The sequence below is a fragment of the Eleginops maclovinus genome, chromosome 24 (assembly GCF_036324505.1).
Source record: "Eleginops maclovinus isolate JMC-PN-2008 ecotype Puerto Natales chromosome 24, JC_Emac_rtc_rv5, whole genome shotgun sequence".
NCBI lineage: Eukaryota > Metazoa > Chordata > Actinopteri > Perciformes > Eleginopidae > Eleginops > Eleginops maclovinus.
Window position 1 is genome coordinate 3,676,377 of NC_086372.1, and position 18,378 is coordinate 3,694,754.

Sequence of the window (18,378 nt, forward strand, 5' to 3'; positions counted from 1 at the left end):
TAGTGCTTGGTAGTAGATGTGATGATTTGAGGTGGGAATTAGTGGAAGGGACTTCAAAACACTAGTTATTTATTGGCAATGACCAGAAAAGCTTCCACATACAAAACATTTTTGTATTACATGTAAAGTATTACATTAGGTTTCTTTTATTTTGTTGTTATGATGGTATAAGTAAGAGATTAGGCAGTGGTGTAACGCAATCTATTAATTATACACTTTATTTAATTAAATCCTTTTTATCGAATACTTAAAGTATATCTTGATACCCAGCAGTTTATCAAAAGATTATAACCATCAGCAACTGCATCAAAGTTACAAGCACATTATTAATATGTCAATAATTCTAATACAGTAATGTTAAGTATTCTAAAATGGGTCAAATATTTAACGAGTACTTTACTTTTGGTACTTTATGTTAATTTTGATAATTCTTTTGACCTGTACTTGAGTAGGATTTTAAATGCAAAACTTTGATATGTAGGAGAGTGAGTTTTTACACTGTGGTATTGCTACTTTAACTTTCTAACTTAAATGACTGCTTCTTCTACCAATGGATATCAGATATTGTACTTTACATTGGGACATTAGAAGCAGCATTTGAACATGACCAGAGAGGCGTTAAAAAGAAGAGGTGTCACTATTATTGGTCTTTCTGTACCATATTTTAAAGCAGGGTGACTGGGGGTTGAACATAGTGTTATTATTACTGACATTTTATGTTTCCTTTCCTTTTAAACAAGTGGAACTGCAATTTAAGTGGACATATTGTAACTGCTTATTAGTCAATTTACTACACATTCTTTCCAGTAAATAATGAGCTGTGAATGCCTTCCTAGCAATAGACGATCTTTTGTGTCTATCCTGTACAACAGCGCCCTCTGGTGTTCAATCAGCGCTACAGCTGCTTTGCATATCCTGTTTCTCTGACTCATTATGACGGCTATCGGCAGAGGAGGTTAGCCGAGCTGGATAGATGCTCGGACTGCAGGACAAAACTAAAAGCAAGGTAAAGGTAAATTCACCTTTTAAATGATCTGACTATAAAAGAATAACAGTAGTGTTTGTATGTCTCGTTATAATGTAAAATGTTCTGTTAGCAATACTGTTCCTACAACTGCACTTGCTAGGAGCTAAACTGCTGCTAGCAAACAAGCCGTTTTCAGTTGGCTTTTCTCGACTACCGTTACATTTGTTTTTACTTGTACACCTTGTATTAACACTGTCGATAAATATAGTCGAATGACACACGCCTTAGCTTTCTTATTGTGTGTTTCAAGGCAGCCTTTCATGTAACTGAACACCTGCTCCACAGCCAGCTGGCTCTCAATTCTCTTCACCTCGAAAAGCACAGGTGTCTGGTCTCTGCTAGATAAACCACATTAGATGAGCTTTTTAGCCGTCAGCACCGAGGGGCTTTGGTGCAGTCACAGATCACACTGTACGATAACCGCTTATAACTCGATTATAATTCAGTAGGGGAACAGCTGTCAGCTCTGTTTTCATGCTTGCTGTTGAATGTATCCCAGCAAACACCTAGGAAAACCAGCAGCAGTTATGTGTTAGTGAGTGACTCCCTTACATTACATTAGACTAGTTAGATTTACACAACATCTACAGTCTATATGCCTGGTTGTGACTTTCTGTGTGAGGTTGACATCGGCTACTAGTTTACTCTATGCTGAAATCCTCCTGCTATCCTAAGGCAAGATCAAAACTGCACAAGAGTTAATGTGCACATGCATCTTATTCATTAGCATTCATTTTTTTGCAATTTTCTTTTTGAATAAATGAGGAAGAGGCATTTATTTTAGCTTCAAGACCTTTTGAATACTTCATTTGGGTCAAAATCTCAATTTCTTTTCGTTTTCAGAACTGACAACGGTTGATATTCAATCATGGAGGGGTAAGTGTAAAACTCATATTTACATAGTTGTTGACTGTAGCCAGTACCATGATTATAATGATCATAATTACAGTATAAAGCACTGTTGTTATAAGCACAGCTGACTGAATTGTGTTCTCCAGGTTTGCAGGAGACATACTGAGCGGGAGCCGGGCCCTGCTTGGTGAGGACAGCTCGGTGATGGCTCGCATGCAGAAAAAGTTCTGGAAGACAAAGCAGGTCCTCATCAAAGCCACGGGCAAGAAGGAGGACGAGTACGTGGTGTCCTCAGACGCTGACCTGGATGCCAAGCTGGAGGTAGGGGGGGAGAGGTTACCTTAAGTCCTACAGAAACACACACTGTAAATAACATGTAGATATTGATTACTAGTTAGTCACTGTGGGGGATAATGTATCTGCAGTAGGAACAAGGGTCCATTGTTCCCAGAGAGGTTTTCTTGATGTCTTGGTGTAAGGGTTGTAATGACAGGTGAGATGTCTGACAGTACATCACAGCTATGCTCATTACGTACAGCTCTACAGCCTGATCCTCTGTAGTCGTTTCACATCAGTGCAAGGAATGAGAGCGGGCAGTTCTGATTGGCTGGCATTTAGTTGTGACAGGACGGCTAACTGTCTGCGACGTGCTAGAGTTCCACTGAGCTGCTAAGGGATGCACTGTGAGGCTTTTGTTCACTCTGGAACAAGATCAGGCCTCTACTGTCCTCCCGAACTCATTATCCCTCCATTCCCCCCGAGGGAGAGACAGAAAAGAGGAGAAGGTGTTTAAAGACACAAGCAGAATACCATACAAACCAAGACATGGTTTTAGTTAGATTTACACATCATCTGATTAAGTACATTTTGAATCTTTCCAGCCTCATTTTAAAGTCTACAGTATTCATCAACATCATTTTAAAGTCTACAGTATTCATCAACATCATTTTAAAGTCTACAGTTTTCATCAATATTGAGTTTTTCTCCGTCTGGAAATGGAGTAAAGTTTGCGTCTGACAAAATCTCAATGAGAAAAACAGAACTGCTGTATCGATGTGCATTTGCACAAAGCCACACGTGGACCTTTATCTCCATCTGCCTCTGTTTTTCCCCTGCCATATTGCTGTGAGTCAGACGGAGCAGCTGGCCTAAGACAAACATGATATGGATGAATCAATCAGTATTGCTCGTCTTACTAATAGAAAGTATGAGAGGTGTGTTGTTCAGGAGCAGTGAGCTGTACGCAGGCAGATATCTGACAAGGCTGAGTCAAACGGAAAGAAGGCAGTGAGTGTTTATTCTAAAGTTAATAAGTAACTTCAAAAGTCACCTCCTCCCTTTGCTCTCAGTCTACAGTGTTACACCTGAAGAGGCAGGCATAGACAGAATTACTACAAAGATTTCACTAGTGGGCCATGAGTTTGTCAGGGAGTTTGTCCAAATGATTGTCTAATGTTTGTAGCTCGCTGCTCAATTAAGCTTGGAGTCTCTGACCAAACTTCAGCTGTTGGGTTGCATCGTGGGTGCATTGCTTTCTGTCAGAGAGCCGCACGGAGTGGCCTCTAAATCTGTGTTGCTATGACACACGATTATAAATCTGGCAGATTGGAGGAGAGGCCTCTGACTGCCAGGCAGAAAGCAAGAGAGAGCTAAATATCTTGCAAAATAAAGTCTTGAAATAAGTGACATGAAGTGGACAGAAAACAAACAACAAGGTTCCTGAAAGTGTTGTAAAGAAAGGAGTCAGGGATGTATTCTAATCCGGCCTGATTTTTCTTTCTACAGTTCTTCCGCTCGGTTCAGTTGACATGCACAGAGCTGCTGAAGGTGATCGAGAAGTACCAGCACAGGATCACATGTGAGTAAAACTAGACCTTTAATATCAAATCACTTCCCTGCACAACACTAGGAGCTATATGTTACAGCTTGTGTAATGCTTTCTCAAATAAGTTGTTTAAGTATCAGTGATATTCCTTCTAGCACAGTCGTGGTTTGAGGAAGACCAGATTTCTGTCATTTGTGCACATGAGGGACTTTGATCTTTTTTCCCAGGTCTGTCTCAGGAGGAGAACCAGCTCGGCCTGTTCCTGCGTTTCCAGGCGGAACACGATCGCACAAAGGCTGGCAACATGATGGACGCCACCAGCAAGGCCCTGTGCACCTCCGCCAAGCAGAGGTCAGCAGCAGGGAATATCAAGCCAGTGATCCGGTGTAAAAGGGTTGCAAATACAGTGCATTCATTCTGTAATAGGATTTATAAAATAATGGCAGAAAATATATTTATTATTGATTCTGGTGAATAGTCTTCCTGCTGTTTTGGCCATGATACATTCTGCTGAAGCTTTTCATTTGGAGAAATGTCATTAATCTTTTTTCCATAGGATGGCACTTCGCCCACCACTGCACCGTCTGCACCAGGAAGTGGAGACGTTCAGGCGGCGCGCCATCGCCGACACGCTGCTGACCGTCTCTCACATGGAGAAGGCGCGCACCGAGTACAGAGGAGCTCTGCTCTGGATGAAGGACGTCTCCCAGGAACTCGACCCAGACACCTTCAAGCAGCTGGAGAAGTTCCGCAAGGTAGAAGGACGCTTGTTTGTTTGTAAGGATCGGGTTAACACTCTAAATGATACAAATTATAAGTCTTATTGTCTGTTTTCTAGGTCCAATCCCAGGTCAGAGGGACGAAGGGCCAGTTTGAGAAGCTGAAGAACGATGTGTGTCAGAAGGTGGACATGCTGGGAGCAAGCCGCTGCAACATGCTTTCACACTCCCTCTGTACCTACCAGGTGTGTGTCTTTCTACGCCATATTTTCTCTGTTAGAGCATGCCTAAAGTATATTTGGTAGGAGTAAGCTTTAAGAAGGAAGGTTGCCTGTGATGCAAACATGACACTCAGCTGGACACGATCATTTTCACCCGATCGGACGGCATGATGCTGTAAATAAATCATAAAGCAAACCATCAGGGATTTGGACGGTTATTATAATTTATTAACGTCTAACACATACAATATGCATGCTTCCCTCAGAGCCACCATAATCGTTTGCCGGCCTGCGTTAAAAAACCCTGCATATATGCACTAATTCTTGTTGGAAGACAGTGCTATAAATATCTTGTTGTTCCGGTCTTGGCAGACCACTCTGCTGCAGTTCTGGGAGAAGACGGCCCACGCCATGTCGGGAATCCACGAGGCTTTCCAAGGTCATGTACCATACCAGTTCACCACACTCAAGGTACTTCACACTGAGGTGTTGCATTCCCTGCCGACAGCAACAACACAGACTGTAACTGTAGCGGTCCTCTCAGCAACTCACCAATCTTTGTGTTTTTATAGCACATTTAAATGTGTCCCTCCCCTGTACAGGACCTCAGAGACCCACTGGAGGAACTAGCAGAAGCACAGAAACAACATGGGAAGAAAAAGGAGAAGGCTCAGCAGGTCAACACAGACAGGTGAGAGAACACTAGTATAAATACATCTAGTGTAGTGTGTCTTTTGCATGTGATGATCATAGTGCTCCATGTGGTCTTTAAAAACCGGTGTGCCTGAAGAGACTGCAGCTCCAAATCAAATAGAGGCTACTGCATCGCTAAAAATAGCAGAACTGTGTCTAGCCAGCGTGTAAGGCACTTTCTCATTTATTCCCCTCCTCCCTTCCTCCTTCATTCTTCCTCAGTCTGGTGTCCTTGGATGACGACCAGCCATCTGGAAGTGCTTCTGGTTCAGGTATGTGCTGCTACCTGTGGGCTGAGAGACACAGTGAAAGTGACATTTGAACAGGTTTCTCCTTGAGGAAGAGTCATGAATATGCGCTTTTGTTAGTGTGTTGAGAACTTTTGCACAGCCCGTATTGTTATATTTGATATCCAGCACTTGTGTAAATAGTGCAGGTGTGTACCTTGGAATTTCTGCTGCTCACTATGGGCTGGACGCCTGTCGGCTTTATTATGATCCTTTAATCTCAGCGCACCAAAGCACTGCCACACCTCCTGCTGCCCTGCACGCTCTCAGAGGACTGTCTGCGGACTCTGAGGACGACCTGATGCTCATGGGCGGGGATGAGCCACAGTCCCAGGACTCAGTCCCCCCTCTGCAGCCCCAGCTGTTGCCTTCTCGTCAGGGGGGAGGCCCCAGTGAGCCCTGGGGCTTTGAGAGCCTCCAGTCACAGCTGCCTGCTTCTGGTAAACAGGCCTGCTGTCTCCTCTGTGAACTCTGACTCCCATCTCACTTTGCTGGCTGTGGCATGTGATTTGAACTCTTTGGATCTGGATTCACTCTGCCTGTCTGGTGCAAGGGGCTTTGTTTACTTCACTCGGCATAAGGGGAAACTGTCATCTGCACTTCTGAGACTCTTTTCAATCAACAGCATGCTCCTAAAAGGTCTGAGGAGTGTCAAGCCTCAGTAGTTAGATGTGGTCTTTTTCTTGTCATTTCGGCCCTCTCTTTTGGCTTTATCTTTCCGTGGTTGATTCTGTGAACCTCTGTGATCTGAATCTCTGCTTAGAAACAGGCTTGTAAATCTCTGACCTTTCAGAATCTCCTGTGATGTAGTTACCGCCCGTCACGTGGAGGGTTTGAAAGAAACATATATGACTCTCCTTCTGTCTGTCTAGGTGGGGGTCAACTCTCAGGTGATCTGTTCCACTCTGCCGGGACCGAGCTGAGATCAGAAGAGGAAGATGGGGAAAGAGGGGACATGGCTTTCCTAAAAGACCTCCTGAGCCCGGGGCCTGGGGCCAGCGACGAGTTCAGCAGGGAGTGGCAGGACGCCTTCGGGCTCTTTGACCCTCCCACTGTTCCTCCACAGAGCCCAGCAGCAACTAGTGGGCTGGCAGAGAGTAGAGTGCCGACAGAGAGTAGTGGACCGGCAGCACGTCCTCCCTCGGGCCCACCCTCCCCTACAGGTTTCCTGCCCTCCCAGCTGCTGGATCACAGCCTGAGCTCCACAGGTGAGTCCCACTGCCCTCTGCTGGAGAGAGAAACTCACTGATACATCTCTCACTACTCTTCTTAACCCTGCTCTCTTATAGGCTGGTCAACCCCACCTATGTTCCAAGCTCCGCCCCTGCAGCCTCCTCCTGGTCACAGCCAATCGGCTCAGCCGGCTCCAAGTCCATCAGCCAATGGTATGCTCCTTCTTAACCTGCGTCCTCCTCTGTCTGAGTACAGTAAACCTTTCCTCCAATCTATAAATTATATTGGGGCTATGACATCTTTGGAAACCTTCTTCTAATGACTGTGTGACTGTGTGTGTGTGTGTGTGTGTGTGTGTGTGTGTGTGTGTGTGTGTGTGTGTGTGTGTGTGTGTGTGTGTGTGTGTGTGTGTGTATGTGTGTGTGTGTGTGTGTGTGTGTGTGTGTGTGTGTGTGTGTGTGTGTGTGTGTGTGTGTGTGTGTGTGTGTGTGTGTGTGCAGCCGCTCCAGGTGCATCCAAAGACATGTCCGCCTGGTTCAACCTGTTTGCCGACCTGGACCCCCTCTCCAACCCCGATGCTATCGGCCGCTCCCCAGATGAGCTGCTCAATGCATAAAGCTGTTTGTGTGTGTGTGTGGATGTGTGTGTGCAGCACTGTATGCTGACTCTTACAGGATCTGGATGTCGGAAAGTTTTTCAAGTAAGTAGGAAAGATGCACACATATATTTCTGTCACCGGGAGAGATGCATCACCACACTAAATCACGCTCTCTGCAGCTTAGTAAATGACTGTTAACACACACATGCAGACGCTGACTCGTACACACACCGTTTCAGTTGTTGCAAGCAGAGAATGTTTGGTACTGGCGGCAGTGTATGTGTGTTTTAATCATGTTTGCGTTGTTTGGGTGTGTCGGTTTGCTGTGTCCACACATCACAGCGGACCCAGGATGTAAAAGGAAATTCACCGCACATGATTGTCCCGTATGAATGAAGAGTTAGCTATATGCATATACAGAGTGAACATTGTGTATGTTTGATGGGACCTTGAAACTGTCACTGAGCCTTTATTTGCGCACAAACAACAACAGTTAAATCTGGGTCCTGTTCCACCCAGCAACATCAGTGCATTATACAGCTATTTGTAGACCTAGCTGTTTTCATAACACAGTGCTGACTCATTTATGTTTCTTTTACTGGACTCCACATGGCATGTAAGTCAATATCCCAGAGTTAGCTCATGACCTAGTATCCAGGATGTCCTGCGTTGTGGAGTCCTGCACAAACTCTGGATCTTGAGCATCAATTTGACACCTTTTTAATCTCTGTAAGGAAATGTCAGTTTTGTTTCTTAAGGTCGACAGGCGGCACTGATGTGTGATTCGTCCTGTCTCTGGAGAGGACTGACGGGGTCATTGTGACCCCCTGGCCTGGAGTCAGATTACAGACACAATGGAGTCTCACTGTCCCCAGCCTCTTTATGTCCCTCTGTCCACCTTCATCCCAGATTCCCCTGGCTCTGAATGTAGTGTGTTTAAAAATAGGACGTGATCTTCAGTCCCATCTGTTGTTCAAATTTCACAATAACAATTTCACAAAGGCAGAGGAAAATGTGTAAAGGATAAAACCTTTATTTTGTCTCTTGAAGGATGTTTTAAAGTAGGACACTGGGAAACAATATTTTCTAATGGGTGGATTATTTAAATCCTCTAAACATGCAAATCAAAATGTATTTATTTCCAGATTATATAACTGCTGAGGAACTGCTAACTCTAACACTGTAAAATACTGTTTATTTTTAACTGTGTGAAGATTCAAAGATGGATTTTGGAAATGTGTTATTGTTTTAGGGGAGTGGAGAACTGTTACCATGTCATGAAATGGATTTCTCACACACTATTTGAAGGGAAAAACAACCAATACTGACATGTTTGAATGTTTACGAAATGCTATAGTGAACTGTTGCAAATGTCGAGTGGAGTTTCTCAGATTTATTGAATGTTTCATTAGTTGTTGAGATGTGATTATCATGCCCACATGCATCGACTTCAACCAAATCCAAAGTTATGACTTTGTGTGCCTCAGCGACGGTGAGGGGATGGAAATGCATCATGGGAAAAAAACACATTTGATACAAGCTGTATATTATCATCTCTGCTTATCTTTTTGTTTTAAATGTGACACATGAAGGGGAACTACTGTATGGTTTTGTCACAGGATGTATTATACTGCTATATTTACACACAAGAATGTATTTCTCAAGTCAATCACAAATGCTTTATTTAATTCAACTATGCCTTTTTATTTCACTCGAGGGGTTTAACAGATGAACACTTGGCAGTTCTGTTTCCAATAAACTGGACAAGCAAACAAAGAGTCACTGCGTTGAGCCTCATTCCAAAATGCTGTTTATCCACTCTGATAAAAGTCGGTATCTGAAATAAATCTGTATTTGTATGAATCTAATCTTCCAAACTACTTTTGTAAACAGACGTCTAAAAACGACAGAAAGTCTCGTCGCTGTAGGTGTGATTGTTTTCAGCAAGTGGATATCTCATTTTGGAACAGAACTCTTTTTTAGAAACATGCCAAATCAGGTCACTGGATAAACGACATCCACACTTCTCTCTACTTCTACTCTGCTACAGGTTACATTGTTTCCTTGGTGTGAGGCTACATACATAGCAGCTGTTGGTTTGCTCTCTTCGTAGTGTAGACTTGTTAGTGTGCACGAGAAGTTAGTCATCTTTTTTTTGTATCCTATTCACTACAACCTGAGATGGAGGATGTAATCTATTCTTGGTTAAAATTCTCTGAAGACCCAATAACACTCCTGATAAATAAATACATTATTATTCACAATAATGAGACATGAAATTCACAGTACTCAGCGGAGAGAAAGCAGGGGGGGGGGGAGTGAGGGAGGGAGGAAGGAAGGAAGGGAGGGAGGGGGCCTATGGTACAACTCATTCAGATACATATCTTTGTCAGCCGATAATACAAACACAGTGTGCCTTTATATTTACAATTCCAGTACATTCCTATCCCACCGAAGCAGGCACAGTCAAGTAGTAACGACATTTACAGGAAGAGGGGCGGGGGCATGGAGAGGCTGTCAATCAGCAGCTCCAAATGAAGCGCAGGGTGTCTGAAATTAGGTTGAGAGAAATACTTAGATTTAAGGGTCTTGAAGCTGATGAGGAGACTTTATTGTAGTGATATTGTGATGTGTTTGTTCACCAGCCTCTCCATGTTCAGGGCTCTGCAGGCCAGAGGGAGCCACGACGACACCCGCCTGGACACATTTTACAACAACACGAGCTGAGCAACACAGGAGGAAATCAGCTTTACAGCGAGGGAAAGAGGAGGAGAGAAAGAGCTGGAACAAAAGGGGGGTGTGTGTGATGGACGTGGAGTAAGGAGGGACATTTCTGAAGCAAAGGCTGGCGCTTGGGAAGGAGGGGCAGGCAGACAGGTAGAACACGCTGCACACATCATAGCCCTGGCCTGCGTTTCCCATAGATACACAGCAGCAGGCAGGGGGGGGGGGGGCTCACTGCTACCTGTTTGTGAAGCTTGTACCCGTTTACAGTCAGCCTGCACTGCAAATGGCTGATAAAGGTACACATAAATATGTTTAAAAACCCCTCGTTGCATACAGTGGTGGAAGAGGTATTCAGATCCTTCACTCAAGTAAAAGTGCTTATACTATACTGTAAAAAATACTCCATTACAAGTAAGTAAGTCCTGCATTGAGAAACTCATTGCAATATTGGATATTTTAGATATACTATAAAATATTTAAAAGTAAAAGCTGCAAATCTTCACACAAGCTGGAAATGCAACGTGTTTTTATGCAAAATCGTCATTAAATTGCTGCTGATTAATTATCTGTCCTGCTAATTGTTTAAGGTACTTAAATATATTGTTGGATCGATTACATTTAACAGTAACCAAAGCTTCAAAATAAATGTGTTGAAGTAAAAAGGACAATGTTCCCTTTGAGTTGTTGTGGTATTTCAAAACGTGTACTTAATTACAGTACTTGAGTAAATGTACTTAGGTACTTCCCACCACTGCTTGTATTTTCTGCTTGCCCTGCCTGTGTGTGTATCTATGGCCACCATAGTGCAAACATCATGTGTGCCATGCTAAAGAAACAACCATGATGCAGCACTACGCTGGTTGAGCGAAACTGAGCGGTCTAAAATATCAGGCACATTTATAAACTCCTCCTCGTCGCGACCGTTCAAGTTTTGCTACGATATATCTGGCAGCACCAAAATTAGCCTCTGTGGTCAAACTCTTGGTTGCCGAGGAAACCAGTGGCCTTTTTTTTTTTCTTTACAATGGAAGGCATATTTTATATCAAGAGAAATAACTACAGATAGAAAAAGAGATATGTCCGTGGAAAGGCGCCATGGTATAATACGATGAAATAAAAGAGTCTGTCCTTTCGCCCTTTTCCTCCCGAGAAAACAGGAACATAACCAGCACTAAAGGTAGAAGAAAGCATGAAATGTGCACACCCCCGCACAGGGCTGCAGGACTCTCACGTTGTAGTCGTCTGAGGAGAGGCAGTGGGAAGCGCTTTGTCAACGAGATAAGGACATCAGAGAGAGCTTAGCTGGCATGCTGAAGGCATTCTTAGAGCAGAAGGGTTGTTTCCTAGTAAGTGTTTTCTGATTTTGTTGAGGGGGGGGGGTTTCCGGGGGGGGGTGACGTGAAGCCGTCAGAAGCTCTCGGGCTCCTCCAGGAGGCAGGGCTGGGTGGACAGAGGCACGAGGGACGGGGACAGGCTCCGGAGGCCCACCGGACCTCGGGGACCGGGGAGTAAGGGCTTGAGGATGCTAACGAGGCAGAAGGCAGAGCCACTGTTCGGGATGAAGTTGACCTTGTTGCGGTCGGGACACAAGAAGCGAGGGAGGTCCTGCAGAGGTTTGGTTCTGTGGACACATGCAGGGGACATGTTTAGCCTTCATAGCAAGTGGGTACATAACATTAATAAATAAAGGATACCAACAGACTCTTATTCAGCAGAGAGGTCTAGAGTGTTCAGATCAAACCTGGCTAACGTGGGAGATCATTTACTGTTAGGAACTGCAAACTCAGTGAGGATAATCTGCTTTACTCAGGGAAAAGTCTGAGTGCTTCTTCTACCTTTTCATCCAAGTAGCCAATTGATTTGATCCATTGATAAAAGATAGGAACATATTGATTAAAGCAGCTTTTAAGCTCTTCAACACTTCCAAAGGCATTTTAGGTTCTGCTGATATCCTGTAAATCTAAAGATCCACTCACATGGTGTCCTCGGACACTTTGACTTTCTCGCAGCCCTCCGGCGGTTCCCTCTTGAACATGTAGCTGTTGTTGGGTCTGGGGGAGGCGGCATATTTAGGCAGCGGGGAGCAGGGGCCCAGCTCTGAGGACAGACAGAGAAGGGAGGCTGTAGGTCAAAGGTCAGCATCAGATCATGCTCACAGAGGCACGGCGGCTGATATGTGGTGTGTGTGTGTGTGTGTGTGTGTGAGTCACCTTTGTCCTCGTAGGGGCTGCCTCCACCCGTGTCGTTGAGCACGGTGAGGTAGGAGGGCGAGATGGAGTCGGGTCGGCTACTGCTGTTGCTATGGTTACCGCTCAGGCCGCCCCCTGAGGGAGTCTGTGTGTCTATACTGCGGGTGCTGCTGCTGCGCTGTGGGGGGACGGGTGGGGGTGCGCGGTGCCCATCTGGGACTTCCTGTGGCTGTTGTACAAACACACACACACAAATGAGGTCACAATAACAACATGGAGCGGGGGCTTAGTCCCCACAGTGGTTGTGTGTGAGCCCTTAGATAACCTTGAATGTTAATTACTTCAGGAATCATTTTTAAAAACACCCTAACCCCAATCTCTGCACGAGCAAAACTCACAACGATGGTCTCGTCTTTTTCAGGCGTGTCCCGGATGATGATGCGTTCAATCTCCTGGTTGAGGCCCTCCACGCTGTTGCGGAAACGAGGGGCCGAGGACTTGGATATAGGGATGGGTATCAGGATGGTCTTGGGCATAGGTGACTGCAAAACACACACACGGCTGCAGTCAGTGCTGGAAACACAGTGGTCCCACAAAATCCTTCACCCACCTTTACCCTCTTCAGATGCACATGGACAGAAATGGTATTTTAAGATATCACGTCTCAGAACTAATGCTTTAACCTCTTGCAACAGCAACCTTTGATCATCTTGATGTTACTTTGAGTGTGTTCCTGCTAGCCGGTGGCTCTCTGCATCAGTTAATGAGCTTGTCAAAAGTATTGTGAGGAAAGTTGCATGATAACTCTCTTCTCTTTGTCTCCTGGGGAGGCCCAGAATGCGGGACAGCTGCACTCCAGCAGACTCCGCAGAGAGCCGAGGACCGGCCCTGTTACTGTCACAATACAGCCACGTGACTAAAGTGTGTGTGTGTGTGTGTGATTGTGTGTGTGTGTGTGTGTGTTACTGCAGCAGAGGAACCCAATTAAGCTGACTTTTCATAGACCAGAGACTGATAAAAAACACATCAGGAGACACACAGGGGCATGAGGTAAATGGGACGTCCTGAAAACTCTCTTTCCAACTCTCCTATCTTTTTTCAACTCTAACAGAGCAACATGGCACACACACTCAGACAGACTTTGTATTGTTTGTATTGATTACCTGCGACTGGATGATGGTATGGCTGCCATTGAACGGGGACTTGCGGTCTTTATCCCTCCGATGGCGGCTGCTGCGTTTGCTGCGCTGAAGCTGCTGTCGCAATTTGGCAATCTAGAGAGGATTTACAAACATACAGAGAGACGTTGTAATGCAGACGTAGAGATGTATGCAGCCATGTCTTGTTAATGGCCATGTGTTGAGTCATAACTGAAGCACAATGCTCAGAAAATGCCTATATTTACTACACAAAAGAGAGTTTATCTTGGCTTTAAAATAAAGAAACGTACCTCCTTGAGCTGGTCGGTGCTCCCACAGGAGGCCGAGCGTTTGTGAGAGCCCCTCCTCCTCTCATCTGCCCAGGCCCTGGGGGTCTAACACATGCACACACACTGGTTAGAGCTTTATCCCAGATAAACAAGCACAAAATAGCTAAATTCCTAGACACACAGGAGAGAGAAGCAGCAAGAAATAAAAGACCTGGATTTACCAGTGTCACACTTAGTAGCTGAGGCTGTTTTCTTCTAATGCCTACCTAAACTCTAAAATAGACCATAGCTGCAGTTAAACAAACATCTTGCAGCTTTTGTTTGACCAGACTCTGGTTCAAAGTCAGTCTGTGAGTGATAGTCAAAAGACAGCAACCCAGCATCATGACGCAACCGCCTGCAACCTCTCTTAACCTCTTTGCATTGATTGCCTGCAGCTTCTTAAACACACACATCTTCAAAGCTTTCCTTGAGAAGCAAGAACACACACATTCATTGATTGTCCCCAGAAGATAAATACTTCTAACTGTGTCCACTTTGCCAAAAACTATTAGCATGTAAGCTTGTTAGCATTTAGTATAGAGCGCCCTGTGCCGAAATATAGTCTTGTAGAGCCGTTAGCATGGCTGTATACTCTTATTTAATACTAAGTGACAGTGCCTAGAGTTTGTATAATATTTTAAAAGATTGCAACCTTTGTAACGCACTCAAATCCATGCAGCGCTCTGGCTCTTTTTAGTTTAAAGCTCAACTACAGGTAATAAATAAGCCTTAATGAACCCTTTTCTCCTTTCTCTGCACAAACATTTGAGTTGTTTTTACCTTACATACAAACCAACTCATACACCACACACAGACGTAACCCCCCCGCAGCACTGACCTGCGTCGCTTTGTCCCTCATGTAGGGAGAGTACGGGTGCTGGCAGTCGTCCTGAGGCCAGGGACCTGTCAGGTGAGCGCCAGCAGTCGCGCCCTGCGAGGGCCACAGCTGGATGGATGGCGGGAGCCCGAGAGGAGAATAAGGAGTGGAGCGCTCAGAGGGAGAGGAGGGGGACGCCGGAGGACGTGAAGGAGCACCACGAGAAGATGTGGAAGGATAAGGCCACCGATGCAGACTGAGGAAGAAACACAGGGAGGAGCCGGGGTGAGTTAGATGTAAACAAGGTATTTGTCAACACATGGTAAACACATCAACGAATCAACAGCTGGCCTGCAGGATTAGCTCACGCTCGCTCTTTCTGTCTAGGTGTGTGTGTGTGTGTGTGTGTGTGTATGTGTGTGTGTGTGTGTGTTTTGCCAGATTGATGTTAATCCGTCCCATAGTGGGCAGAGCGGATATGCCCCCTTCTAAGTCTCACACAGCCCCCTTGTTAATGGCATTAAAACAGCTTAAAGCAAAAAGCGGGGGGGCATTGAGTGCAGGTGCCCAACTGTCCCTGTTTCAGATCTGCAGCAATGTGCAGGGTGTCAGCAAAATCAGATTTCCCAGCTGTTCATTGTAAAACACATTTCCTTTCTTTCATCTAAATTGTGTCCAAGGTTTTTGGACATCTTAATGTCCAGCAGCTAAATTGACAACAATTATTATTCAAGACACACATTGCTCCTTCAACAATGCAACGTACAATATACTAAAGACATCGATAAAATAAGACAGATGACAGAATGGTGCAGGTAAAATGCATCATGTGTTCAAGTACAATACAATTCACAATAAGGATTTTGCTTAGAGTATTATTCCAAATTTGTTAAAAAACCAAATAGATGAGCATTGCATTTACTGGGAACTGAACTGCAACATCCAATTTAAAAGAAGGAGAATCATTATATTGTTATCCCTTTAAACAAAAGCCTAGCATTAATACAGCCATGCACAAGCAACAGAATATATTTGAATGGATGCAAAACACCTTGCAGGATAGAGGAGTCATTTATTTATTTCAGCAAAAAAGCTACCCAGTCCTAACAACAACAACAACACACTGCTCATGCATGCATCTGTACGTAAAAACACAGCATTGATTGACAGAGCTTGTCCAGGAGCTATATTTGGCATGGGACTTGACCAGCACACATCACTGTTGCTAGGGAACGGGCCGACTGATCGTCATTAACATACGGCAGCACTTGTGTGTGTGTGTGTGTGTGTGTGTGTGTGTGTGTGTGTGTGTGTGTGTGTGTGTGTGTGTGTGTGTGAGAGTAAACAGGGGTTTTGGCATCAGCAGCCTGCTAGCAAAATGCTCAGCTTTCTTTTTTTTTTACTGCTGTTTTTCCTGTCTGCACTCACAAATCAGCAACCCACTACAATGGACTTGGGGCTCATAGCAATAGTAGCACTGGTAGTAGTATAAATTCCAGCCTTGTTTTAAAGGAGCTACACTTTTACCACCTGAGGGGACATTAAATCAGAGGTAAGCCTTTAACACAAGACAGACACTACTCATGAGCCATGAGAAAAAGGCTTAGAGAAAAATCACAGCACATAATGTACGTCCACTAATTCCTACATTATTTGTTTGGAATTTAAACTATCAAAAAATGCCACAATCTGAATTTCCCAAAAGCCCAAAATGATGCCTAGGAATTGCACATGTTGTTCAACCAAAATGTATTGATCAATCAATCACAACCTATGTATATATGCACATATTGACATTCTGGAAGTTGGAGAGTTGTGTTTGGTCACATGTTTATGAAATGACAGTGATCAATACATGCTTCCTTTTATGTTGATTGACTAATCCATTCTTTGTTACAGTTCTAGTTTACACAATTGCCTTTGCACACTGTCTGCCTTATGTATAGATTTTAAAATATTGCAATAAAAACAAATTGAACAACAAGACCTTAGCAAACAAAATAAAATAGATCTATCATGTATGAGTAAAACAAATGTTCTAAAGCAGATATTATGCTAATTAAATAATGATTGATTAGGATATGCATTCATTATATTAATATATATTATAAATGCAATGGAAGATTGCTGCCTGCATATCCAATCCTCATGCAATGTCATGAATAATGAAGGCCAATTGTGTTTACAGGGAGACAAGCATGCAGCTCCTCCCACACATATCATCACTGTCATAAAAACGTATTCCATATGGACCTATAGGACAAAAGAGCATATAACCAGGCTCATGATTTTGAGATCAATTTCAGTGTGTGTGAGGAGAAACATAATGGCACTCACCTGCAGGAATGTGACCGAGCTGCACTGCACGCAAAGGGGCATGGAGCTCCTCACCTCAGCCCCTGTTGATGTCTGCAGCTACGAGAAGATGCTAAAGAGCGCTGGGAACACAGGGCAAAGGGACGACTGTGCAGGATTCAAGTGAGGAAAGCCCTCTTAGATTTAAACAGGCAGACATAGAAAATATCCTAAAACGTTTTCGTGGGGATAGTACTGATACAGTAGGTGTCAAAATGGGCGTTGCTGTTTTCGCACCCTGCCTCCTCGTCGTCGTGGATGGATGTTTTTCTCTCCCGGCTGATGCGGCACGACGGCTGAAACAGCTCCAGAAACGCTTTCTGCTCAGAAAAATCTGGGTATAAAAAGAGGAAACGGCGTTGTGAGGACCGACGGAGTTCGTGAAGTGTCGGAAAACGACGGAAAATATAGCAGAAGGACAGAAAATACAGAAGGGACAGAAAGAAGAAGGCGGTGATGCTGTGCTAGCCTCGGTTGACACGACGGGAGAGGGACCAGTGTGAAGCACGCCGGAGTAAACACCGACACTTCCGGTTGTTGTTTTCAAAGTAAAATATGTTCTGTGTTGATTTTTACCAAGGATTAGCTCTTACTTTTAATTAAATAAGTGAGTTTTTTAAATAAGAATAGCTTGTAGAAGTAGTGTGCTAGCAGCCAGATAACAGTAGTGAAAGTAAAAGTATAGATTGCACAGATTGTTGGTATTTTGTGAAAATGGGCTGAGAATGCATTTGATATTATAAGGGCTTCATGTAAAAGCCATGTCTTTAACTTCAGATTGTGTGATAAAATCTAAATTGACATGTTCCAATTTTGCTTTCTTTATTCCACATATTTGCTCATCAAATGATAGCATAAAACCTCTGGAGGAAAAGCAGACGTATAGAGAAACCGGAGAGGCAAGCAAATGGGGATTAAAAGGGGGGTCAAGCAGTAGTAGCCAGAGGTGGGAGGAGTACTAATATCTTGCAATATTTAAAATAAAATAAAACACATACAAATCTAATGTCACAATTTAAAGAACACAGTTTAAACATTTATTGACTTGGTCCATTTCCGGTGCAGTCTGATACCTGCAGACGACTTGACGCTGGAGTGGATCTGTGACGTAGCGTACCAACGCTGCGCTGCTCGTGCTGATGCTGCAGTTGCTAGGGCGCGTGGAGCAGACGGCGGCGGAGAAGTGAGGTAAACAAGTGGGGGAGAGGAAATGTCTCCCTCTTGTGTCAAATTTAGCAATTTATGGTGAGTCTGGGAGACCTGTATGATAAGACAATGTCTATATTTAATCAGTTTTGGACATAAATCACCTGTACATCATACCGCCGCTGCAAATGCTAAAGCTAATATGGCTTCCGAAAAAAGGTTTGCGTAAAATGGTAAACATTTAACACATACTTTGCATGGCCTTCTTACTTTCAATG

General features: G+C 44.1%; 2 protein-coding genes across 6 annotated transcripts; one reads left to right on the forward strand and one right to left on the reverse strand.

Annotated features, from left to right (window-relative positions):
- The first annotated feature begins 914 nt into the window (after nt 1–914).
- ical1 (islet cell autoantigen 1-like) lies at nt 915–17,761 on the forward strand. 5 transcript variants are annotated; one of them, XR_010165321.1, is made up of 18 exons: nt 916–1,006; nt 1,871–1,903; nt 2,026–2,200; nt 3,665–3,737; nt 3,932–4,055; nt 4,261–4,459; nt 4,543–4,668; nt 5,017–5,115; nt 5,247–5,335; nt 5,560–5,609; nt 5,849–6,064; nt 6,497–6,832; nt 6,914–7,009; nt 7,298–7,497; nt 12,733–12,955; nt 13,283–13,361; nt 14,646–14,884; nt 16,788–17,761. XR_010165321.1 is itself a non-coding variant. In XM_063877731.1 (14 exons), exons 2-14 carry the CDS (start codon nt 1,896–1,898, stop codon nt 7,411–7,413), a joined length of 1,707 nt encoding a protein of 568 aa, XP_063733801.1. In that variant the 5' UTR covers nt 915–1,012; nt 1,871–1,895; the 3' UTR covers nt 7,414–9,173. The 5 variants fall into 5 exon arrangements, 3 of the variants coding, with proteins under 3 accessions (XP_063733801.1, XP_063733800.1, XP_063733802.1); XR_010165322.1 differs by having other exon boundaries at nt 12,733–12,849; XM_063877731.1 differs by lacking the exons at nt 12,733–12,955; nt 13,283–13,361; nt 14,646–14,884; nt 16,788–17,761 and having other exon boundaries at nt 915–1,012; nt 7,298–9,173.
- On the reverse strand, nt 9,075–14,890 carry fam117ba (family with sequence similarity 117 member Ba; the record flags this gene model as incomplete). Its single annotated transcript, XM_063878204.1, has 7 exons — nt 9,075–11,743; nt 12,099–12,219; nt 12,333–12,540; nt 12,710–12,853; nt 13,475–13,585; nt 13,762–13,845; nt 14,621–14,890. Coding segments are annotated over 7 exons (1,152 nt in total), but the record flags the coding sequence as incomplete, so codon positions are not given.
- Nucleotides 17,762–18,378: the final 617 nt, after the last annotated feature.

Excerpts from the sequence above, each read along its gene's own strand:
- ical1 (XM_063877731.1), top strand. Across the intron at positions 6,065-6,496 it reads GTCACAGCTGCCTGCTTCTG|GTGGGGGTCAACTCTCAGGT; the intron begins GTAAACAGGCCT and ends CTGTCTGTCTAG. Across the intron at positions 7,010-7,297 it reads TCCAAGTCCATCAGCCAATG|CCGCTCCAGGTGCATCCAAA; the intron begins GTATGCTCCTTC and ends GTGTGTGTGCAG.